General features: G+C 39.6%; 1 protein-coding gene across 1 annotated transcript in view; it reads left to right on the plus strand.

Annotated features, from left to right (window-relative positions):
* LOC117831469 (regulator of G-protein signaling 3-like) overlaps positions 1 to 26410 on the plus strand; it is a 49598-nt gene that overhangs the window by 17043 nt on the left and 6145 nt on the right. Inside the window, exons 3-8 of the mRNA XM_034710178.1 lie at positions 2773 to 2901; positions 17092 to 17142; positions 19396 to 19454; positions 19543 to 19637; positions 20617 to 20685; positions 24162 to 24222. Of these exons, the coding sequence (XP_034566069.1) occupies positions 2823 to 2901; positions 17092 to 17142; positions 19396 to 19454; positions 19543 to 19637; positions 20617 to 20685; positions 24162 to 24222 (414 nt within the window). The 5' untranslated portion in view covers positions 2773 to 2822. The remainder of the gene's footprint in view (positions 1 to 2772; positions 2902 to 17091; positions 17143 to 19395; positions 19455 to 19542; positions 19638 to 20616; positions 20686 to 24161; positions 24223 to 26410) is intronic.

Below are 26410 nucleotides of genomic sequence, written 5' to 3' on the forward strand. Positions count from 1 at the left end.
GTTCTGGTTCTGTTTGAGTTTGGTTCTGGTTCTGTTTGCTTGAGTTGGTTCTGGTTCTGTTTGCTTGAGTTTGTTTTTGGTTCTTGTTCTGATTGCTTGAGTTTTGTTCTGGTTCGGTTTTGGTTTTGGTTCGGTTCGGTTCTGGTTCTGGTTCGGTTCTGGTTTGGTTCTGGTTTGTTTCTGATTTGGTTCTGGTTCGGTTCTGCATCAGTCCAGTTTGGTTCTGGTTCGGTTTGGTTCGGGTTCGGTTCTGGTTCTGCTTCTGGTTCTGATTGCTTGAGTTTGGTTCTGATTGTGGTTCGGTTCTGGTTCGGTTCTGGTTCGGCTCTGGTTCGGTTCTGCTTTGGTTCAGTTTGGTTCTGGTTCGGTTTGGTTCTGCTTGCTACTCGTTCTGGTTCTGATTGCTTGAGTTTGGTTCTGGTTCGGTTCTGGTTCGGCTCTCGTTCGGTTCCGGTTCGGTCCCGTTTGGTTCTGGTTCGGTTCTGGTCCGGTTCTGGTTCGGATTGCTTTAGTTTGGTTCCGGTTCTGGTTCGGTTCTTGTTCGGTTCTTGTTCGGTTCTTGTTCGGTTCTGGTTCTGGTTCTGTTTGCTTTTGCTTCTGGTTCTGTTTGCTTGAGTTTGGTTCTGGTTCTGTTTGCTTGAGTTTGGTACTGGTTCTGTTTAATTGAGTTTGCTTCTGGTTCTGTTTGCTTGAGATTGGTTCTGGTTCTGTTTGCATGAGTTTGGTTCTGGTTCTAACCCTAACCCTTACCCTAATCACAACCCTAACCCTAATCACAACCCTAACCCTAACCCAACCCCAACCCTAACCCTAACCCTAATCCTAACCATAACCCTAACCCTAACCCTAATCTAACCCCAACCCTAACCCTAACCCTAACCCTATTCATAACCCTAACCCTAACCCAAACCTAACCCTAACCCTAATCCTAACCGTAATCCTAACTCTAACCCTAATCCTAACCCTAATCCTAACCCTAATCGTAACCCTAACCCTAACCCTAATCATAACCCTAACCCTAATCATAACCCTAACCCTAACCCTAAGCACAACCCTAACCCTAACCCTAATCATAACCCTAACCCTAACCCGAACCCTAATTCTAACCCCAACCCTAATCCTAAACACAACCCTAACCCTGACCCAATCACAACCCTTACCCTAACCCTAATCCTAATCCTAATCCTAACCCTTACCCTTACCCTAACCCTTACCCTAACCCTAATCATAACCCTAATTATAACCCTAACCCTAACTCTAACCCTAATTATAACCCTAACCCTAACTCTAACCCTAACCCTAATCCTAACCCTTACCCTAACCCTAAACAAAATTCCTAACCCTAAGCCTAATCTTAACCCTAATCCTAACCCTAACCCTAATCCTAACCCTAACCCTAACCCTAATTCTAACCCTAACCCTAATCTTAACCCCAATCCTAACCCTAATCTTAACCCTAATCCTAACCCTTACCCTAACCCTAACCCTAAACAAAATTCCTAACCCTAAGCCTAATCATAACCCTAATTCTAACCCTAACCGTAATCTTAACCCCAATCCTAACCCGAACCCTAACTCTAACCCTAACCCCTAACCCTAACCCCTAACCCTAACCCTAACCCTAACCCTAATCTTAACCCTAATCATAACCCTAACCGGAACACTAATCACAACCCTAACCCTAACCCTAACCCTCACTTCCCATCATTAATAGACACACATAGTGATATACACACTCATGCTATGGATATGCATTAATAGAAAGATGTCAGAGTGAGAATGCTGCGCTCCCCCAAGCAGTTGGAGGTTCGGTGCCTTGCCTTGGCAGGGCCCAGGCCAACGAACGAGCATTTCTCCATCAACCAGTCTAATTTCCAAACTTGGTCCTTACTGGGACTTGAACCCCTCAGGTTCCTTAGCCAAGTCCCTATGGACTGGCAAAGTATAATATATAAGTACAATATCAAAGTAAAATATTAAACCATTTTTAGTTTACATGGAATAAGTCTAGAACAGCGGTTCCCAAAGTGTGGGTCGGGTCGAAAAATAGTAGCTAAACTTGAATTAAAACCTTGAAAATAGAAAATGTAATGAGTTTTCTGCCTTTCTTTTTGCCAGATGACTCCTAAGTTTAGGGTTAGTGAACAGTTAATTATCAAAAGCATCAGTAGCAGCAGGTTAATTCATAACAGCACAGGAAACACATCCACATGCTCATATAGGTAGGCTAATTTTCTCTAGACCAGCTAAATGAAACCACATTAAATCACTTTGAGGGACAGTGGGGGTCGCAAGTCTTTGGCACCTATATTTTGGGGGTCGCGGGCTGAAAAGTTTGGGAACCCCTGGTCTAGAATATATAAAATGTTTGCTGTCTTAAATAACTGTCCGAAAATTCACGATATTCCATTTTTTGAGATGCACCAGTAGAAATACTGTATTTTGTGTGTATTTTAACATGCAAGGTAAGTTAATTAATCAATAAAAAAATGTATGTTCACATTTAATTGTATATAGTCTGCATCTAAAATTGAGAACTGTGATCAAGCCTTGACCACTTACATATAACAAGATGCTTGGAAAACAAACAGGTTGAGTCTTTGTACTTGTGAGACTTTCAAAAAAGGACGCACCCTTCTGTTGTCTAAAACATAACGTGCAACTTTTAAAGAACAATTTTTAACCATTTTCTATCGTTCTCCGCCTGCATAAACACACAGACACATACACCCACAAACAAGCATCAAGTTTCCTCTCCTCTCTTCCCCATAGTGCCTGAACCCAATCTCGTCTGCAGTGGCAGCTAGCATGCTCACTCCAACATGACCTGTGTCAGAGTGTTCCTGCGGAAACCCCATGCCAGCTCCCTCGAGACATCGTCTTTCCTCCTCAGTACCCATGGTGAGCTTCATTCCTTTCACTTTTAGTTAGACTCACTTCTTGTTGAAGAAAATAGACTATAGAAAATAGAATAGTTGGTGGTTTTAGACTGTGGTTGGTGATAGTTGGATGGAGAGGTTTTCTAGAGTGCATCCTTAACAGCATCTACAACTAAAGCAGAAAGCATATGAGTCTGTCTTGTTCCATCATAATAACAGTACAGGAATGTGCCGGTGAAATATAAAAGGTTGTGTTGCATATGAGCGCCTTTCATCTCAGTCACTCGATCCTGCAGTGCACCTCACATGAGAGGCGTATTATTCCCAGCAGCAAGCGGGCTCAGATGTAGCAACAAGTCCTTTGGTCTGGTAATGAGGCTGCCCCCTCCTTATCTGGTGACACCCTGAATCATTTATAAAGGCGGGAAGAGGAGGAGGGGGCACGGGTACTGTTTACTATGAGGCCTCATCCATTATCCAGTATTTACATGTCCACATACATGAAAATAGATATAATAATACTGGGGTGCTGTTACAGTTAAGGGGTGGCTGGATGCCTACGTGGGTGTGTCAGGAGGAGGGAAGTTCTGACTGTGGCCGACTTCAAAGGCTTATGAGGAGGATTCACACTTCATGACATTAAGAGGAACATACTGTTTTGGCTGCAGGAGGTTGCTGTTTGCATAATCCTGTTTAAATTGATCCACAATGAAAAACTATAATAGTGAGAGCCTTTATTATTATCTCAGCTGAAGGCTAAGGTTCCCATCCTTATATGCTTGCTGTACATTTACTGGTGGTGTCAGTATTTCACCAACGACACACAAGTTACATGAGAACGTGTTTGAAGATCTCTTAAGAAAACAACTGAGTTTGTTTAGGCAAAAGGCATTTAAAGTACTTTAAATAATAAAAAAATCAGCAATAGCACCAGTAAGACAAGTGTGGAGGATTTTTATATTAGTTTTAAAGTCTTAAGTACAATCAATGATTCTTTTAATACGAGATAATGGATAAGAGATATGCTGTAAAAGACTTATTGAAATCCCCAGATGCAAGACATCTGCTGATATAGAAATATGAAACACTGATACTAGCTTATACTTTATTTCTTTTTTTTTAACTGTTTATTTTGATTTTTCACAGCTTGACACTCAATTTCTACATTTCTTACCAACTATGTAATGAAGAAATACAAAATATATATATAATAAGGAAAATAAAGAAAAAATAAACATATATATGTAAATACAAAATATATAAAAATTATATATAAAAAATATATATAATAATAATAATAATAATAATAATAATAATAATAATAAAAATAAAAATAAAATAGTAAAAATAAAAATAAAGCGTATACTGTATTTCTTTTTTGTGATCAAATTTTATTTTATTTTTTCTTTCCATAAAATACAAAGAATACAGAAAAATAAAGTATGGATAGACATATGGACATTACAAAAAATAGAGTACATATTCACATACCCATACAAAGGCTTATATACAAATACCATGAATACCCAATTAAAATAAAATAATAATGATAGTAATAATCATAATAAATTAATATAATAAGAAAAAAATAAAAATAAAAATAAAAACCCAAATAAAACCCACCCATTCCTCGGATCCAGAACTACAAACCTCAGTTACATATTACACCTGAAACCCAGGGAGGCTTGTTAGAAGTGAATACCAAGCCTGTATAGCAGAGGCTTTAGCTCTGTGGACTCTGGCTTTTGACAACTCCTAATAAACAATGTCCAAATAAGTTAGAACCCATGCTCGGAAAGAGAGTGAGTGTGGAGGTTTCCAACGTATGGCGACTAGTTTTTTCCAGCCGTAAGTCCAGCCAAAAATGCTCTTTTCTTGTCCAGGGTCAGGCCCAGCTTCGTATACTGTATTTCTATGGAGTTGATTAAGGCAGGATCACACTCGAGCCAAATTGACTTTGCTTTGAGAGGAACCTCTGCAACTTGAATTGAACACATGAAGCTTTCATCCTTTACACAAAAGGTTTTTTTTACCCAAGAGTGCATTCAAATGCTTGAGTATCCAGGTTATGAGCCTTATCCTGATTTTAATTATATTCAGTGTATGGTGTTAACATGCACACAGAGAAACCTGGTTATTCTTCATTATATTATTATGATTAATACTTGTACCCACGTTTCTGATTAGTGTATCTGATTTGCAGAGGCGCCTGTGATGTTTTGTTTTTACAACACATACAACAGCAAATTTTGAAATCTTGAGAAAAATGAGAGCACTGTGTCTTTTTGTGGGCTCAGCATGATTAAATGCCAACATGGCATTGCAGATGAAGCATATCCACCTCATTTCCAGCAACAGGAGGAGAGAGCTTCTTAGTTGCTCCAGAAGTAAGATGCCACCATGTTGGTTTTGCTAGTACGTCACCTGAGCAGGTGGTTGGCTGTTTTTAGAAACCAGGGTAAGTGGTATACATGCCACAGCTCCCCCTTTTTATTTGGAGTTTCTCAGGAAGCAAAATCCAGTTTCCCAAAACTTGGAAAAAGGTATATCTGGGTTTGCACAAACGCAAAAACAGGATACTTAAAAAACCTGATCAAAACTGGGATACTCAAGTCCCTGCAAAGGCACTCAATATCTTCAATCCTTTAACACATAAGCTACTCAACATATCCTTCACACAGTGGAAGTTAAACAGCGTTTATAAGGCAAAGAGAGTAGTGATCTGATCCATGTGACACAAAAAGCCTTTTAGGTTGGACTCAAAAATTGGCTTAGACACCCTTCTCCCCTCTGGAGTTGGTGTCACAGTCTCACAGCAATCCTCAGATATCTTCAGATGTGACGTTTAGCTCAAGCTTCCTCTGTCCAGTAGTTTTCTCTAAAGTTCCTCTTAATGATTTTTGGGTGTCAGTGTGTTTGGCAATTGTATCAACCAGTGCTCTTGAAGCCTGGCATCAGCCATTCCATCTAAATAATACAACTCAATTTTTTACATCTGCTATTTTATGGATGATCTTCCCACTTGTGCACTCGCTGAGTTCATTGTGATAGTGTGCCCTTTGAGAACTGGGTCAGACTTTGCCCTGAGCTTGACTTCTTCCAGAAAGCTGAAATTCTTCTGTCACCCTCAGGGGAATATTTTCACTGCCCAATACTGAACTAAAGCCACCAACTGGGTCGGGACCTGATGTTCTCATTCCCCCCTCTGGTGCCTGTAGCTAATCCACAGTGTACTCTTCCTTTCTGCAAACCCATACTGAACTTCATGACTTTACACTGTGGCAGAGACTTCACTAATGTTCTCTTAATGTGCAGGTGGTTGCAACTTCTGCCTACATTTTCCACCCATTAATATTACACACACACACTAACGCACACACATAAATAATATACAGAACTTCACACACACACATGCAAATGGCCCACTTAGCTACTTGGGAATTCAGAGCAAAAAGTTTGAATGCAACTTCTGACTCAAGTGGTTTTTGTCTGTTTAGCTTCTTTGTCTCAAGCTACTTCTAGTTTGACAGTCACAGTTGCGCCGTAGAGCTGATTACTGCAGCGCTGACTTGGACTGAGGCAACGCCTGAGTCAGGCAGAGACAGGAGGAGGCAGAGGAAAGACACAGATGCAGAGTGGAAAAGAGAGAGAAGAGCGGAGATAGAGGAACACTGGAAGACAAAAAGAGCATCTGTCAGTCTAAAAGATAAATAATGAAGCTTTGTAAAGATTTTCATTCGCTATTATTCATATAATTACGTCATTTGTGCTCATCTGTTTTGTGGAAAATTAGCGAGGTGTGAAATTTCTAGGTGTCAGATTTGACGTGGTGCAGCGCGATGAGCGACATGTTTCAACTCATCTCATTTTAGGTAACATCATTAGCCTTGAACCACAGATAAAAAAAGCCAAATGACAAGTTTGCAAGTAACAAACAAACAGACTGACACAGTAGTTTTCTAATGAAAAGTATTTTTGTCTCCAAGCTTGTGCCTGAAAAGAGGAGTGCCTGTTACTTCTCTCTCTTTGCATTAACAAACATCTACCTCAAGGCCGAATTCCACCAGATCCATTTCCGATCCTTCACGGCACCGGATCTTATAGGTTTCAATTCTAGTCAATGTGTTAACTCCCACTGGATCCACTCCGTTGCATTCTGGCTGTGTGTCTGATCTGGCAGGTTGGAATGCAAAGGATCAGATACGCAAGACTCCTATATTTGCTGGACACTGGAGCACGATGCATCAATTCAGCACAGAGCAGATGGAGCGGGACAGGAAGTCAGGCACCAAAACAAAATAAAAACCTGGTTAATTTTCAGAATAAAACACTCTGTGTTATCGATAGATTGTTTTTAACTTAACTATGACAAATGAATTTCACTTAGAGTGGAGGCAGGCCTGTAGTCATCAAGTCAGAGGTTTTCAGAGGCTGATAAAGACCACATGGGCGAGGAGAGGAGGAGGAGTGATTGCCATGGGAAAACCTCGGTCACATGACTCCAGCTGTCTGGTGGTCCTGCTCTGTGCTGGGTTCCAAAAACACAACCGGTGGGTGTTGACGGACGAGAGCGCATGGAGCCGGACCGCAATGGATTGGAGACGGACCGGACACAGACCTGGTGGAAGTCCTGTGTCAGTGTTCTCATCGCCGTATTAACAACTTCTCAAACTACTCTAGTTGTTGACCTTCCCTTAATTCATACTTCAATAACTCTCTGTAGAAGTATTTCCCAAGAAAGCTGATTATATATTGACCTTCTTCACATCTACCGTTGTGTCCATGGATCATGTAGCTCTCTCTCCCTCCTCAGGATGGACAGGTCTACCATCGATTGTGTGTAATTGATGGAAGGTTCTTGTCATCATGATTAAAGTGCACCGAGCATTTCCGATGATTAAATATTAAACACAGGCCAGGGCTTTTTAGAAATATGAAATGCGTAGTCTTCCATAGACAGATTTTTTTTCCAGACCTTCTCCCTTTGAGGCCATCACATAATGCTGCTCTGTTCGGTCTGTTAAGGCGTATCAGTGTTTGACGTATAGATGTCTCCCTTTGTGAATATAATGGACGCTCCATGTCACTGGTTTTGGCAGCCAACGTGGAAGAAGATAATGTCCAGGAAGTTATATAACAAGCCAGCTCGTTAAAAGAGACTCACCTTGTGTGGCGCTCATCAAACCTTTTTCTCTGTCCCCCTTTGAATCAAATATAATGAATTGGCAACTGTCCCAGTCGAGAACTTTGAATCCTATATGCACAGCAGTTTCCCAACTTCCCAAAACTCACCGTTACAGAACACTGATTAACTTCAGTCTCTTTTCAGCTTCCTAATGGCTACTTTAGCTGTCACATAAAGAGCGACAGTGTCCTCTGGCCTGCCTTTATAATGCTGGTGAGACATGGGGTTTTCAAATGTAAATGTGACAAATAAGCAGCTAAGCCTATTGAAGTAGAGAGAGAAGGAATGGGAGGTAAAGGAAAAGAAGGAAACATTGAAGAAATCACCATCCCGACAGCCTCACTATGGCCTTCTCATCTGTTTTTGTCATTGATGTATTTTGGGGTTCCGTTCTCAACTCGCTACTGAATTTTTTTTGTGTATTTCTCAAGTGGTAAAAATGAGCCTTGTGAAAATAGTCCACATAACCTCGGTGTCCTTTTCTTTAGTTATGGCCCAGGGTTGTTATCCTCTTTGAATCAGGACCAAAGCCTCAGAGGTACGTGGCAGTGCAGCATCATTCTGAGTGACGGCATTGTGACAGGGCCGCCGTTACAATAACAAAGTGGGACAGCTTTTCAAACATTTTTATTATGTGACAGAATGTGGCAAAGTGGATGCGGCTGCTATGTTTGGAAATGCAAAATAAATAAATAAATAAAATGTTAAAGTTCATCTCTGACATCTGACTAATAGCTGTATGTCATTTTATGACATTTTTGAAAAGGAAAAAGGAGCTGCAACATTTTCAAAGCTTTGTCCCAAAGTAAAGCACAATTATGGTTAAGAATTGAGAATGTTACCAATAAATTTAGTTATTATGTAAAAGAAGAAGTGGTGCAAAAAATATATTTGCTATTATAAGTGATGCTTTTATTTTGCCTTTTTTTTACTGCCTTACATCCAGGTTAGTTATTCCCTGCTTTGATAACAACTGTGCTTTTATTTTGAAAGGACATGAGAATTTGATTATTTTTTTCCCCTTTAAGTTATATTTTTGGGGTTTTTACACCTTTATAAGAGAGAAGAGGACAGTGGATAGAGGTGTAAACTAGGAGATATAGTGGGGGAATGACATATGGGAAGGGGTCGCAGACTCGCAGGTCAGATTTGAACATGAGCCGCTAGCTACTTTGGTGTACAACTTAACCATTAGGCGAAATCTGCATGTTCTCTTAGATTCTTAAGATATGAGGTAAAATAATAGCTAAAAATAGGATAATGGTAAAAATGTTTGCATAACTCCTTGAATTGAATTGAATTGAATTGAATTGAATTGAATTGAATTGACTTGAAAGCCTTTATTTTCATTGTACATAGTACAAATGAGATTTTGGAGAGCAGCTCCTTTAAAGTGCACACACAATATAATATAACAACACAAGAGGTAGATGTTGTTGCACAAAGAAAACAAAGACAAGACAAAAACCGGCAAGACAAGATATCAGTGCAGGGTAGTTGAATGAATAAATAAATGAATAACGAATATTGCACAGAGAGTGGAGGTAGTTATTGTATGGGGGAAGTGTTATCAGTCCGGGTTTTGTCAGTGCAGGTTTGAGTTGAGTATGATGACAGCTTTGGGGAAGAAGCTGTCCCTTAGTCTGTTGGTTCTGGACTGTATAGACCTGTACTGTCGGCCAGAGGGCAACAGGTCAAAGAGGTGGAAACCAGGATGAGTGGTGTCCTTCAGCATGTTCCTGGCTCTGCTGAGACAGCGGAAGCTGTAGATGTCACTTAGGGAGGGCAGAGGGCAGCCGATGATCTTCTGTGCTGTGTTAACCACCCTCTGCAGCCTCTTCTGGTCGGCCTCAGTGCAGCTGGAGTACCACAACGTGACAGCGTAGGTCAGCAGGCTCTCAATTGAGGAATGATAGAAGGTCACCAGCAGCTGTGTGTTCAGATGTTCCTACCTGAGCACCCTCAGGAAGTGTAACCGCTGCTGGGCCTTCTTTACCAACGCTGTGGTGTTCACAGACTAGAAGTCTGCAGAGATGTGGACGCTGTGGAACTTCAGAGGAGGCATGAGCTCTTACATTGTTGTGATGTTGTCTTTTATGTATCTGCTACATGGCCTGCTGCATCTCTCTCTGTCTGTTACCGGCAGAAAAGATGTGGAGAAGTTTAAGGATGTCGGGTGGCAATCTCAAATGAATGAAATAGAGAAAATGCTAAAATGGTCATAAAATATATTTTGGCAGGCCGCCAGGGTATCGTTGTTTATGCATGTGAAACATGGGTGATGCATCTTCAACTGTTAAAACCTTAATTTTCTGCTGCTACATCTGCAGGTCTCTCTGTTTAGCTACTGATGCAAGTGATGTGGAAAGTCAACTGCAGACAGCGCCACATGCTGATTAAAAAGAGTACTGATATGAATTTTTCATCCCACTGGTTTTAATCGTACCTCATGTCCAAGGTTTCCTGTTACATCACTACTTCTGTGGGTAAGAGAGATGAATAACTCGGTAGTTGTATGCCTCAAAATCAAGCACCAGAAAATGAACTGTCTTCTTTCTGTGCTTTACAGTCAGAGTATTAACATTTTGTCAGCAGCACAATAGTTGATTTAATCCTCTTTATTATTTCCTGTCCAGTTATGTGACTTTTATTACAACCTGCACTCCAACACTGAATACTTTTATTGTTGAGTGGGCTCGTTATTTTTTACTGCTGCTATAAAAAGTTTCATTTTAGAGTTTTTATTATGCTGCATTATTTTAATTATAGACTCTTAATATCTCTCTTTGGCTCTGTTAAAAGTTGTAATGTTTGTCCCTGAAGGCAACACTGAAGGCTTGTTTTCCTTTTCACCTTGCCTCACCTGGAATATTCTGGCTTAAGTACTGAAGCACATGAGCTGAGGATGGCGTCTTAGCTGTGACGGTGTGTTTAGTGAAGTCCCACATCTCTGGATGAGGCATCTGTGTATTCTCTTTAGATCCTATATACTATATAATAATACAGTTTATTTAAATGTTACTTATAAAACTGGGGCTAAAAAGTTTTGCAGAACTTAGAATTGTTACAAATTAAACATAGAGTGAAGTAGGAGTAAAAGATTGAGTCACACTGAATATAAGTGACATATTTCAGAACAATACATGCTCAAAAATAGCCCTAATTCATTCATTAAAACCAAGTGGCAACCTGCGGCCGCAAGAATTGAAGCCAATGCGGAAATGTTAAAAACTGCAGTTATTTGAGTGTCCACTTGAGGCTGGAAACCACATACACACCCATTCAAAAAAGACAAACTTTACAGTAGAATTAAACATGTTTACAGCCTGGTACAAAAAAAAAGTGTAGTCTGGATAGCTCATCGGCACACACTGTACAGGAGGTGAATTTTTTCATAACACAGTGATTTCGAAGATATTAAGATGATGAGTTTTCTACTTTGAGAGGCACAGCTGACTTGATTGACAGGCGGGAATACTGTAGCTGTTGGCTAGGAGGCTCAAAGCCCGCCTTGCTCGACAGCAGCAATATAGCTGCCGCCGCCGATTGGCCTCAAAACAGCGCTTCAGAAACAGATGGGTGATGTCACGGATACTACGTCCATATTTTATACAGTCTAAGTGTGAGATTCAGAAACGGAGAAAATCACCGTGGCTGTGGCTAAGGTTTTCTTCTTCTCTCGCCATCTAATGCAGTTTGCACTCTTCTTCTTCTGTTTGCAAATACGGTCGATTTTTCAAAATGAAAGAATATTCGAATATTCGAAAATCAATGCCCATACCTAATTAAAACGCCATGGACAATAAAAACAAGTCTTCCAAAGTTATTTCATAGAAGATACTGATATCTAAAGTAAACCTGCAGCAGGAACCCACCATCTGAAGCTCTCTATGCCCAAGCCTCAGCAACAACTGTGGCTTAAGGGACACTGTTTTTCTGGGGGTTTGTCCATCTGTCTGTCCAGTTCTTGTGACAGAAAACTCAATATCTCAGAAACACCTCGAGGTAAAGTCTTGGAATTTGGTGCACACATTCACTTGGAGTTAAGGATAACGTGATTGGAATGTTTGACACTTTATCTCAGCATCACCTGGAAGGAACTTTATTTTACCTGGTTTATTTTTACCATTTGAACTTAAGAAAAAACAAAGCCATCTGTGGTTTGTCAGTTTGTCTTCACCCTACCTCTCAGGTTTATGGTGCTGTTACAAACTGGTCTGCTGACAGTCAAACACTGCAGAGAAACACAGACACGAGTCTCTTGAATAACATTCAGATACTGCTGTACAACTTGTACTTTGGAATGCAGGCTTACTTGATTTGCTAAGACATTTTTTAAAATATTACCAGTGCACATATAGATCCTTTATCCTGGCCAATGATACACTTTCTATGGGAAACACTGACAGACAACTCGAAGCTAGAACTTTTACTTAAAGTTGTTAAAGTTCTGGCTCCTAAACTTGATGATGCCTCTGACTGGAGCAGATTTGTTAGCCACCAAGAAGGAGAGCATTTTAGTGAAACAGCCTCCCATTAAGTAAGACAAGCAAGAGATTTTGTTGCTGTGGTGTCTTTGGCAAACAGGTTTAGGAATCTGTATATCAATTAGCAATGGAATCACAGTAAGTGCATCTGCTTCCACTGGCATTAGTGGGATGAAAATGTCACCGGGGAACATGTTCCACTAATTAGCTTTAGCTAATGCATTTTAGAGGTATAGCACTTGCCAACAGAGTTGTATTCACTGGCACTGCTCTGCTCCAAGGATTTTTTTTCTTCCAACACTAGCAGTAAGTTGACATTTGTGGTTATGAATGACATATTGCTACAACTGTTGTGACAATATTGGGCCAGACATTCAGGCCCCCCTCAGGACTAGTTGTTGTAACCTAGCTGTCCCTCGAGCGCCATTATAAGGTCATCTTTAGAAATTGTCCAATAGTTGTCTGTAAAGTTAGCATTAAAGGGCTGTTGTAGGGCAAAGGAACGTGAAATTAGAGAGCTAAGCGAGAGGTAAAATACACAGGGTAAAAGCTGAATTTTCTTCAACTTTAAGGCAAAACTTTTGTGAAATATGTCAAATGTCGTATAAGTTAGAGTGGTTAGTGTATGAGGAGAAAATGACAGGTTTTCCTTCATTTATCTTTTTATTTTACAGCGTGTACAAGAGCAAGGGCCATTAAAAAAGCATACAGATACACCACTCATCTACAAACTCCTCCACCCTACGTTGATTTGCAGACCTGTCAATCATAATTGTATTAAATTTCATACATTATTCATTCCATTAAGCAACATACAGTCTTTCTATTATTTGAGAACACGTTTAAATGACATAATTAGGTATATTTAGAGTCAAAATTGGGATATTTATAACGTCTGTTGTATTTTTATATATGCAACCTGCTGTATCATGATGATTGATGACTAGTTGAATGTCGCCATGGCTCCCTAATAAATAATTGTCTTTTGTTCAGTTAATTCCACTAAAAATTGAACAATTCAGAGAAGAAATTTACAATAAATTAGGTTTTTTGCTACAAAATATGTATGACGTTGACGAGCAATATGGAAGAAAATAATTTCTAGGTTTGAAATTACTTTGGGAAAAATTTGAAGGAAACTCAAAAGTTGATAAAATGCTAAAAATGTTGTTTGTATGTTTTAGTTTGTTTAAAAAATAAGAAACTTTGAGCAAAAAATCTACACCAAAATGTCTGATGTATCAAATATGATACAAATTAAAACCCATATATGAAAATTGCTATTATTTGATGGTTCAGGCTTTACAGGGTTAATCACAGTAAATGTAGTAAACATAGACATCAGTATGTTAAAAGTTATATGTAATTAAGTTATCTTGTTGACTTTATGATTTAGCCTTAAACACTGCTGTGCACTCTGTACGGCCTCTCAGGCACACTGGCATGGCTGTAATCTTTAAACCGCACATTCAATCGATAAGATAAAACATTCATTATGCATCCAAAAATGATGTTTGAAGCATGTGCACAGTAACCATGGATCCATATTGCGGCCGTGCTGGATTTTCATCTGTGTTCTCGTGATGTGGGCATGTTTTCATTGGTGCATGTATTGACCCTCAGTGCTGCCTCGTCTGCCATGCCCTATTAATTCACTCCTACTCTCTCGGGCTGTAACCTCTGCTTTCACAATGTCGTTGTTCCACTCCTACAGGCCATCTGCCTCCGTAAAAGACAGTGCCTTCTTCTTTTCTGCTATCTAGCTTGTCTTTAAGGAACCTCTGCATGATTGTCTGTAACTGTAAACCCTAGCTATTTCATTATGCATAAGGAGAAAGAGCAATAACACTCATTCTTATGACACTTTGTGAGTCTACAACACAAAGAGGTTTAATCACATGGAAACAGATAATCAAAAATGATAAACTTCTTGTTTCTCTGCACCAAACGCAGCTTTCTGCAGCCTTGGACTGTCAGCACAGTGTTCACTCATCTTCATAGCTGTCCTGACGTGTTTCGAAAGTCTGCATTTACCATCTGATTTGTCGGGTACCTGCAGGGAGTTTCAGGTATTTATTATTTTTGAGACTGCTCCATCTGTACCTTCATGTTCAGACGAACCAGGAAGACATTTCAAACAGTGTTTTCACTTTGTTCTTCCACCGTGGCCAGAAGCACAAAATCATGCCAAGTTCAGTGTGGGAACGACAAACATCCCTTGTACCCAAGCTCTGAAGTGCCAGCAGCGTTATCACACAAGCAGGCTCCCACATTTTAGCTTTAGACGGCGCTCTTATGAGCAGGATTAATTTAAAACAGCACAAAGCCAGTGTTAGCTGTGGCCGTGTCAACACTGTTAACAGGTCAGTGCTTAGGAGACTTGCAGGAAAGGAAAGGAGGTGGTGGAGGAAAGTGAGTGAGGGAGAGAAAGAGTGACAGATGATAGACAGTGGACAAAGACTGATACACGCACATACACACAGTAACAGACAATGTATTCAGACATCATACTTCATTAAAACACCTTTAAATTTCCTTTAAAACATCAGTACCTGTGATGACTTCTCAGGTTCCCTGTGTTAATACCTGAGGGCTTACTTCCTTCCTCTCAGAATACTTGCAGCACATATTTTGAAAACAACAATTGTGTTATTCTCCTCTGAGACAGTGGAAAAAATTATACTAGTGACGTCATCTACTCTCTTTTAAGCTTGTTGCAGCTGCGTTTGTTTTTCTTCTCTGTGTGTATTGTACCGGCACTGATTTGCAGGGTTTTTAACTGGTAATATAATAACAGAATACTCCTGTTTCAGATGATATATTATCAGACCTAAATGTATTTGGCAATCCCTAATTTGAAAGCATGGTTTTGTAGACATTACTCAAGTAAAATATGTTAGTAGAATTATTGAAAAGTGCATAAATGCTAAAAGAAAGCATACTGAATGCCTACAATTGCTCTTTTATGTCTGTTATATCTACATAAAATCATTACATTTTTATCCCTGCATTGCATTAAGGCAAAGTGAGGACTTCATGTATGAATTAAGCAGCAAATGAAGAAAAGCTGGAACCTTTCAATGTTTTTTACAAGGAAAAAATGACTTACATTTTATATTAAAAAATGATTAAATGAGGAAATATTTGAATTGCATTTTTTATATGCAAAATTAAACAACTAATTTTGTAAGAATTAAGTATCTTAACCTGTCAAACATAACAGAGTTAATTGAATTAGTGAGGAATAAAAGTCTAAGGCTACATGAAAATTTATAATAATTAATATTAAAATAAAGCTCACTTACTGTTGTAACTGAAATGCTTAATTAGGTTAAATCTAGACTAATGGATTTCTGCTATCACAAGCGATGAACACATGCATACATGCACACGCATGCATGCACAAATGTTAACTAGTCCCTCAAGGCTGTTTGACTTTTATTATATTGGTGCCATTTTGAAAGCTCTTAACTCATATTTCCTCTGCTTTCAGTTTGGTTTAATAATGTCAAGTTCAATATCTCATAAGGAATCCATATGCTAATTTAATTATTTGGATGATGTTGAAAATGGAGTAAGGGTAATATGAAGCTGATGTCGCTGTTATCACAACTATGCCCTTTAATTAAATGTGACAAAGGAGTAGTTTGACATTTTGGGAGGTATTCACTTCCTGTTTCAGACATGGTTGAGAGGATCTGTCAAACATGATGCTGCTGACAGGAAATGTTGGCTTAGCTTAGCTTAGCATATCATTACGACTTGAAACCATAGACTGTGTAAATAATGAACGTAGTACCCGTGACGTCACCCATCTGTTCCTGAGCTCTGTTTTGAAGCCAATCATTGGCGGCAGCCATATTGGTAATGTGGAACTCAACCAGGCATAGTGTGATGTAAAGAGGCGGAGTTTGAGCCTCCTAGCCAACAGCTATGTGTCAGTCATGTCCTTATTTGGGCAAAAACTCGTAATCTTAATATCTTCTGAACCGTCGCATTAGAAAAAAAATCACCCCCGTACAGTGTGTGCCAATAAAGAAAATAGCTAGGTAGACCCAAGCCGTTTTTTGAACCAGGCTGTAAACATGTTTATTAATGCAGCTCAGATCGTCTTGAATTGGAGTGTATGTGGTTTCCGGTGTTTCTGCAGCCAGCCTCAAGCGGATTCTAGATGAATTGCAGTTCACATGGGCTTCATATTTTGAGACCGGAGGTTGCCGCTTGCTCGAAAAAGGGAAATTGCTAGCTTGGCTGGTTTTATGCTGGTCTACGTCTCGGCACAGTGACTACCTGGACTCTACTGTAAGGTTTTCAGTCAACCAGCAGAGAGTTTAATCAGTCACTGCAACCAAGTGAAGTCAAGCACATTACCTCCTCCTATACCCATGCTCGTGCTATGCTAAGCTAAGCTAATAACCTCTCATCTGTAGCTAAAAAAAATACTTAAGGGCTTATAATCTCCACAATTAAGAATATGTTGCAATAAAACGGCACACTCACACTATCATTACTGACTGTCTCTTGTTTTGTTTTTTTGTAGGTCAGCTGAAGCTGTCAATCATCCAAGAGAAGGAGGGATTTGTCGTTAGTGGTGAGTCCTATTAAAGGCTGTTAAACATGGAGAACTTCCTGGGGTGTAACACTTTTCACATTTTTGGGTTAATAGTGATAAAAATGATATAAACTTCTGTACATAAAGTTTGTCATTAATTTACGTCAGGGTGTACATCACCTGTCATCAAACGTGGTTGCTTGTTTTGTTCTCCCAGCAACCACAGCCATGCACCCTCCTACTGTAGTTTGCCGTTCTCTGTCTTTCTACTCGGCATTCTTTGTGCTGCTGTCATTTCTTCTTTGAGGAAGGCCATTTACTCATCAGATGCAAAGCCAGATGTTTTCTCTGGGTTCAATTTTTCCAGTCTTTGTTTCATGACAGATTATAAACATTGAGAATTTGAGACTTTGAAAAACTACACACAGCCTCTATAATCAATATATCTCAGACAACAAAGGCTGGATGGAGAGTTTAATGTCTGTTTCTGGTGTCTGCTTATATCAACAACAACCAGTGTGCTTAGTGAGTTTGTACAGTTTTTTCTTCATAAGAAACAATGCATCCGGATAGACTTATAGTCAAAGTGCACTCAGAGATTTGGATGAGTATGGATTAGGGGTATGACAATACACTCAGCTGAAATCTATGACTGGAAAATATTTAATTAGACCGAAAATCACAAACTGGAAACAATGCATGTTTATTTTGAAATGTTTTAACTAGTCATTATCTTGCAATGAATGTCAGTTCAGTTTATACTTCCTGGCTATGGATTACAAAGTGCAGAAGAAGCCATAAACAGTATGAAAGCACTTTCAAAGTATCATCGTTCATCCGTTAGTCTGATGATGCTTATGAAAAACATAGCAGAGTTTACTATTCACCCTAGCAGTACTCTCATATTACAGAATCATGGATTCACAGATCTACACGTAACTCTCCGTCTGTTGCAGCACATTTAGGTTTTTTTTTGCCAGCTGCTTGATTTTTTCCGCTAGAAGTGGCATAGAGTCACCCAACAGCAATGTGAAAGACTGGTGGAGAGCAAGCCAAGACATATGACTGCTGTGATTGTGTAAAAGGTATGATTGTGTTGTTTGAAAATTATTCTGGAGTTGTATTCTTTGCTTTATTTGAGGTCTGAAAACACAACATCTTTTTTGTTCTTTTGACCATTTTCTTAAAATAAACGATCTAAATGATAATAATTTAATTTGGTATTTTGGAGAAATGTCAGTAGTTTATAGAATAAAACAAAAATGTTCACTTTACTCAAACACAAACCTATAAATAGAGAAAAACAAAGAACTGATAATTTTGCACTGGTCTTTAACATTTTTTTCAGAGCTGTACAGTATATGTCTTTCTTCTATACTATCCCCTGGTCTTTAATACAGTTAATGTCAAGCTGTTTACGTGACCTAATTGTAGCCTATTATTATGATAATTATGAACTCTTACCTCTGTGTCTCCTTCTGCCTCATTAAATATTTGTAGCAATTACTTTTGTTTTTAAATTTTAATGTATTCCTCTACAAAACTTGAAGAATGTTTCTGCATGATTCACACATCATGCACACAGTTCAGTTTCAAAACAGGATATATGTCTGCATGCTGTTAATGCTGTTTGTAGGTATGAAATCTAAGGTTGAATTGAAGCCATGAAGTAGACACATACGAAATATGATTCTGGTTCTTTGTATACATTTCAAATTTTGCTTGTGCATCTTCTTTCAAACGAAGTCCCAATAGGATTTTCAAGCAGAGAAAATGAGCATCAAATATTGACCTACTCACAACTTGAGCAGCTGTTTTAATCAAATTTGCAGATTTTAAAATTAAATTTCCATAAAAAGAAAAATGGTGTCTTCAGAATATTTTCTCATCTTGATGTTTCAGCAATCAGACATCTTATTGTTTCCTCAACATATCTCAACAGCAAATAGAGATATGAGTGCAGTAATGGAATGAAGGCAAGTTCTATTTAACATGGCAGCCATGTTTTCAACTAAAGCAGATTGCCCAGTGTGTTCGCCAAAACAGACGTCTGCATTTCTCATCCTCTTACATCACAGTGTGCAAACACGGTCAACATGATTCATTCAGAAATATTGTGCAACATACAGACTCTGAGTCACCCTCAGCTTTACAATGTAGTCCGAAGTTCTAGGTCAGCTGTTGGTTCTGGTGACAGTGTGACCGAGCACCTGAAAAGGAGCAGATGCGTATACATAATTAATGAAACTACAATGCTATAATTAATTCAGACCTGTTTGTATGTGTTCACAGTTTTAGAGGCTAGAGGTATGGTTGCAGAGTGCAAGGGGCCATGTGACTCTTATGTAAAGGTATGAGCCACTGTAAAGAAAGATACAAAGAAGCCCTTGTGGCAGTCATGATGCAGTGGAGACTGTATTGATTTACTGTCCTCCTCAGGTGGGCATGTTCCCGGACAGTGATCCTAGAGAGAGGCAGAAGACTCGGATGGTTCCCCACTGCAGGAACCCTGTCTTCTTGCAAACCTTCTACTTGTAAGCAACCAGTCGTTTCATTTTCCAGAATGTGCTATAACATACCCTCCGCCTTTTATATCCTTCAGTCTCGATCATAGTAATTCTCTATACACATGTCAATCAATCAGTCAATCTTTATTTATATAGCGCCAAATCACAACAAACTTTGTATCAATAGACCGTACTCTGTGTTAAATTCTACAAAGAACCAACATCAAAAGGGTAAGACTCAGTCTGATCTCATCTTAATCCACCATGAGCAGAGCACTTTGCAGCATTTAGCAAGTTACAGCGGCAAGGAAAAACTTCCTTTTAACAGGCAGAAACCTCGAGCAGAACCAGACTCACGTTAGACAGCCATCTGCCTTGACCGAGTTTGGGTTGGAAAGAGGGATAGAGGAGATGAAAAGAGAGACATGTCTCAGTCAGAAATAAATCCACCGCCTTTGAATAGTTCCAAAATGCAGCAGCTTGGAATTTAACTACAACCAAAACATGTCCCCAATTTTAGTTCATCTACATTGGCTGCCTGTTGATTCAAGATTATTCATAGACTACATTTCCCCTGTATGAGCCACGACGCAGTCTGAGATCCTCTGGCAGTGCTCTGCTGGCTGTTCCAAGGTTCCGACTGAATACCAAAGGTGACAGGCTTTTCTTTTCCAGCACCTGCACTTTGGAACAGCCTGCCAGAGGAGATCAGACTTGCACAGTACGACCCTTGTTTTATTTCATTACTCAAGAAGACACATTTTCACATAAAACTTTATTCTGTGATTTTATTTCATTTGAATCTTTTTGATTGTATTCTATTGCGTCATTGTTTGCTTTGAATTCTTATCTGATTCTATTCCCCACTGTGAAGCTCTTTGTTACCTGTGTTGAAATGTGTTAAATACAGTAAATAAAGCATTATTATTATTTACAGAAATGACCAGATGTAGACATAACACAGTGACAGCTGATGACCCCATCTTATGCTTCCCCCTTTTTCCAGTGTTATCAGTGAAGAGGATCTTCATAAGAGACTGCTCTTCACAATGTGGAACTCTGACTCCACAACAAGGTACCTGCTGAGGATGTGGTTCATGTATCTGTCGCATCATTAAAAAGGTGATAGATCATATAATGAGATTCCATTTCCGCTTGTATTTTACATTTTTGTTGCCACTAAAGTGTCTGCTCTCTATTCAGGCAGTGAAATATCTCATCATAATTGATGCTGCTGCATGCCTCTGTGCGTTCATGTGCTGTCTTGTACGTCTGTTTCCGAATCTGGCCGAGGGAACATGTTACTCTCCCCTCGCCACACTGAATCAGAAACAGGGTCATAGCTGAGGATGGAGCACATATGGTTGAATGAGTCACCAATTTTTTGTGCTTTGCTTTATTTGAGCAGACGGTTGAAAAGCACTGTTGTGTACTTCAAATACCGAAGAACACCACTTTTAACAGGTTAACACAGTATGGGGCTCTTTGCAGGTAGATTAAAACATTGTAATGCACTTTGTTTTGTTCGTGAATCACATATCTGAAAGGTTGTACCGTGTGTGGGGACAGGCTGACATTTGTTGTTGAGTTAAGATGATGGAATGATTTTCAAGACCTTTTTGGGACAGTTTCTGGGCCACAGATTAAGAGCGATTTACTCATCTTTAGTAAGCCTCATTCACACCAAATGTCAGCCGGTATTCATTTGGAAAAGCCAGTAGGTTTGTAGATCACAAATGAGCATTTTTTCCATAGTTTCCTGTTTGTTCAAGTGCAGCTTTGCTCCCTTTCTCGGATTCCATGTGTATTTTGCCGTGAGCTCTCTGCCCTCTAACTGGTAACAGGTGAATTAGACACACGACAAGGGACGCAGACTCTTAAATGTTCCTATTTCCTCCCCCAAAATGGCTCAGAACCAAGATTTGTCTCCTCATAACTGTATTTATCAGGCTTCATAAAATCCACATAGAGCTATTTTTCACATAACCAGAGATTTTTCCAGATGCTGTCTAGCAAGGAAGAGCACTATTCCACGAGAAACCAGGGCAGCATCTGTTCAGAATTTGCAGTCTGATGAGCTGCAGTGATCCGAACAACCCTTCCCAAAGCTTAGCTGTGGAGTGGCTCAAGGAAACGACCCTGAGATCACAACCTGTTGAACTAGTCCACTTTGTACACAAGGACAGTGCACATTCATCGCATGCAAAGCAATGCTGAAACAACATGAAAAGACTGACCCTTCATTGAACTGAGAGTATGTTCGTGTCTCATTTTTAAACTCACAGCCTGTCCCTGAGAACAGAGCAATGAAGGGGAAAAAAATCAGTGGATCCAGCAATATCTAGCTCCTCTATCACAATTCAAATATCTCCACATGGCAGTGGCGAGACGGCACCGTCAGGGTTTTTTACAAGCACTCATTAAGCGGTTATGTGGAGACAAGAAACTGCTAAGATTTCCATCCCGGGCCAATAATGTAAAGGCATTACAGTTGCTGAAGATATAAAAACGTGGGCTGTAAAAAATGACGACGTAGAACAAGATGCTGCTTTATCTGCCGTTTGACTATAAAATCAATCATGAAGCACCAGTGTCTGAAAAAAGAAGTATGACCCTGTTAAGATTATTAGTGCAGCAACAAGGACACCTACAAACGTGGTCAGTTGTGGTTGTTTGAATGCTGAAATGTCATAAAATTGTACTTCCTCAACTTTGGTGTGTTGCTATGAAGAAGTTGTGGGCAGCAGTCATACTCATAAACACCACCGTACACTGGCCACAGTGCTGCTGTTTCCATAACTAGCTGAGCCTTTCATGACTGTGAGCATCCCAATAATGTATGGACACCTCAACAAACTCTGCAACTTTAAAACAGATCTTCGCTGATATGAGAAGCCAGAAAATCGCCACCATGATGGATGCTAGACGTCATTATATGCTGTCTGCCTTGTTTCCACACAGTTACATTTTTGAGGAAGGCCACATCAGACTAAGTGGGTAGGCTTCGGCTTAGGTTAAGAGCTTTGCGAACCCACAGCGTATGCAATGGCATAGATTTGTTGCACAAGTATAAACCAGGGTATCGTCTTCGTATTGTCTGTATATTTCTACATATCAAATCTGAATGGATTTGGTGTGAATGTGATGCTCATTAGGGCCTATTTATCAACGACTGTGAAACAGCTGAGTCTGTTTTCGTGAGAGGTTCTTGTAGTCTCAAAATTGTCTCTGTGAGATTTCATCAATGTAGTAATGTATGGACACAGTGACAAACTGAAACTTAAAAACAGACCTTTTATATGACAAGGCAGAAGACTACCACCATGATGGATATTCGGTGTCATTGCACCATTTTGTGTTCCCTTGCTCAACCAGCTGGCTGGAAGTGTTGTAAATGCAGTGGACCAATTACAGGGCTCGCAGTCTGTGTTGTTTCGACACATAGTTGCAGTTTATTTTTTGGGGGAGGTCATTTTTGCCTTTATGGATAGGACAGCTGAAGGGAGACAGGAAATGTGGGGAGTAGAGAGTGGGGGAGGACATGCAGTAAATGGTCAAGGCTGGAATCGAACATGTGACCTCTGCAACGAGGACTATAGCCTCTGTATGTGGTGCGCTTAGACCGCTAGGCCACCAGCACCCAATAGTTACAATTTTGAGGAGGGCCACAACAGGCTAAGTGGGTAGGCTTCTGGTTAGGTACAGAGCTTTGCAAACCAACTGTGTATGCTATGGTGTACATTTGTTGCAGAAGTATAAATCAGGCTATCGTCTACGTATTACCTGTATATTTTTACATATATAAACGGAATGGGATGGAGTCTGATTTCTTTTGGCGGTTCATAGTCTCAAAAGTGTCTTTGTGACATTCCATCATTGTAGATAAGCTGTTTCATTCACTGGCTCTCTCTGCTGAGAGGAGCCAAGAAACGTTTTTGGTGTTAAGATGTGCTGACGGCCAGTTTGTCTTCAGAACAGCATCAGCAGCTGCATTAGCCCCGTCCAGCTGGAAGGTTGTCGGGAAAAGCTTCTCTCATATATGCATAATTAAACACCCCCCACCCTTGTTTTCTACCACCACACATCAACTCCTCTAACTTTTTATAACATGTTTTTGTATTTTGTCAGTAGGTTGACATATTAATCAAAAATAATTCTTCAGTATGACATTTTTACAGCTTTGAACTTATTTATTATTGCTCTGTTTACCCTCATTAAGGTTTACTATGCCTCTAAAAGAAAATTTCACCCAGGGGATCATCTTTCTTTTATCTTTTTTGTTATAAATAATTCCGTGCGGTAACATTGAATAAGATTATATTCCACATGCTCTGACACCGAGATGGAAAACACTATAAAATTTTAAACAACTTCACATTGATTAGTTTATATTTGTAGACAGGCCTGGTAGATCTTGCCCTTTTGGAGGTTAAAAACACATTATAAATGTCAGACCTCAGTTAGATCACTCATCAGCTTTACTTGAGGGATACATTGATTTCTTTCCTGCTTATTTATTCTTTCTGTCTGTCTCCTTGTCTGCCTTCACAGGATGAGTGTGCTGCTGGGTTGCATGAGCTTTGGAGTGGGTTCCCTGATGGACCCAGACAAGGTGAGATTAAAAGACTGAAATTTAAGGTGATAAGGCGTTCAGTGAACAGTGTCCTTAGCTTCGTTTTCAACTTTCACTCTTCCTGTGTGTTTCCATTCATTGGAGCATAAATCCAAGAGTTTAGTTCAGTCTGAATGATTTCCACTGACCTTAATAGTTGAGAGGAAAACACTTTGGGGTTACTAGTGTTACAGCCCTGAAATACAGCCTCCAGATTTATGAGTAAAACACTTTGTGAGTCATTCTCTCTGTTGGAATGTGAGCGGTCACGAAGGAATACAGATTCATTGCTTATTTTGGTCCGTGCTGTGCCTCTCCAGTCCTCACTGAATTAATAAAAATTCTAATCTCATTTCAATTATATAAATGTACCATAAAATTCAACATACAACACCCACTTTTCATACCTTTTTTGTCATCGAAAACCAAGCTACATTCTGCTCATCAGTGCAACCAATACACAAATATAAGAGGGAGGGTTTATTTTGTTATACAGTATATTACTCAGAAGTTGGTTCTCCTAGAAGAAAGCAACTTCTTCGCTCGCAAGCTAGGATAAAAAGCGAGGTTGACCTTACTAGTGGCACCACTTTTTAACAGCTTTTCCCCTCCATAAGGTCATAATCCTGTATTCAGCGTTCAGTATTAAGTATATGAACCTTGTGAAGTGTTGATTAGATTGAAAAGGCTCCTTAGTTTTACACAACAAGTGACATCAGAGGTGCGTTGCGAGAGTCTCTTGCTGTTTCAAAACAGCCTGCTACATACTACCTACGAATGTAGTAGGCAGTACGTACTAACTACTACATACTGCGTTTGAATTTAGTATGTAGTATGACTAGTCTGTTGGATCTGTTCTGCAGTATGCCGGGCCAGACGTCACTGGATTGCCATTTTCGGAAGGCGGAAGTAAACAACGGCCGAGCTGATAGAGAAACTGCTTCTTTAGCATTTAAAAAGTTAAGAAGTGGTTTATATGGAATTTAATATTTTCACAGCACCTAAAAACTGAGTTGCCCCTGTCAAAAAAGAAGAAAAAAGAAAAAGTGGGATGAGCGCTGTGCATTATGGGAAACATTATAACACTGTGTCATAAACCAGCTACCTCATGGACAGAGCAACCTTGTCTTTGCACTATTGCACGTTATGTTTGTCTATTGTTTCCTTATTGCACTCGTGCGTTTTGTACTTATATATATATTTTTTATTAGTACTTGATTTTTAGTGTCTGTCTATTTATGTTTGTACAGGGAGTACGCAAGAAATACCAGAGTCAAATTCTTTGTATTCTTGAGATACATTGTGAATAAAGTTCTTTCTGATTCTGAATCAGTACGCGAGGCAGACTGGTCCGATGCACACTGTGAAATTTTTCACATACTGCATACTACATACTGAATTTTGGCCAAATCAGTAAGTACTGCTAGTATACTAGGCGGTTTCAAAAACGGCCTCTGTGAATTTGTTACAGTCAATTTGGTCAGTCCATACTTCGCAACTATCAGCATTACCATAAGCTGTGCACAACTACTGTACTAGTAGATGGCAGCATGGTAATAACAGATGGTACGAAAAAGGCTACACAGTTGGACAGAAATTGCACATTGTAGTTTTTGCTAAAACAAAGGAAGTCTTCATACAGGAACACAGTTAAAACCTTTTCCTAATTGGAGCCGCCCAAAAAACTATGTGACTCATATTCCAGATATTACGGTAAGTGCCAAGTTTCATTACACTGAACACAGAATTGTTTAACCACAACAAACTGTAAACTTTATTAACCTCACAAAGTTTTTTTGCACTAAATGTGTAATATGACCGAAGTCTTAACAAGTAGTGTGTCATAATAGATCATGTTATCCTGGTAGACGTTTGGTATCACTGGTGCTGCAGTGACAACATTACTAGATGAGTCATTTGTGGTGACAAGAAAACAAAGCCTAAAGATGATTCCTTTTGTCAGCCTGTGTTTGAGCTGTCAGAAAACCACATATCCTGTTCTCATGGCACATACTGTGCATTTCCTAACTGATGCTCTGTGCTGGGCGACCTGCTGGTGTGAACACTAAATTATCCCACAGACACAAAACAAGAATCTGAAGCTATTTTTGCAGCTCGGGTATGGTGGTTACAGTGTGACCTTTCAAAGTTTGAAGTTCCCACGAAACCACTTAGAGATAGCTTTTTT

This window comes from Notolabrus celidotus, chromosome 19 (assembly GCF_009762535.1).
Source record: "Notolabrus celidotus isolate fNotCel1 chromosome 19, fNotCel1.pri, whole genome shotgun sequence".
NCBI lineage: Eukaryota > Metazoa > Chordata > Actinopteri > Labriformes > Labridae > Notolabrus > Notolabrus celidotus.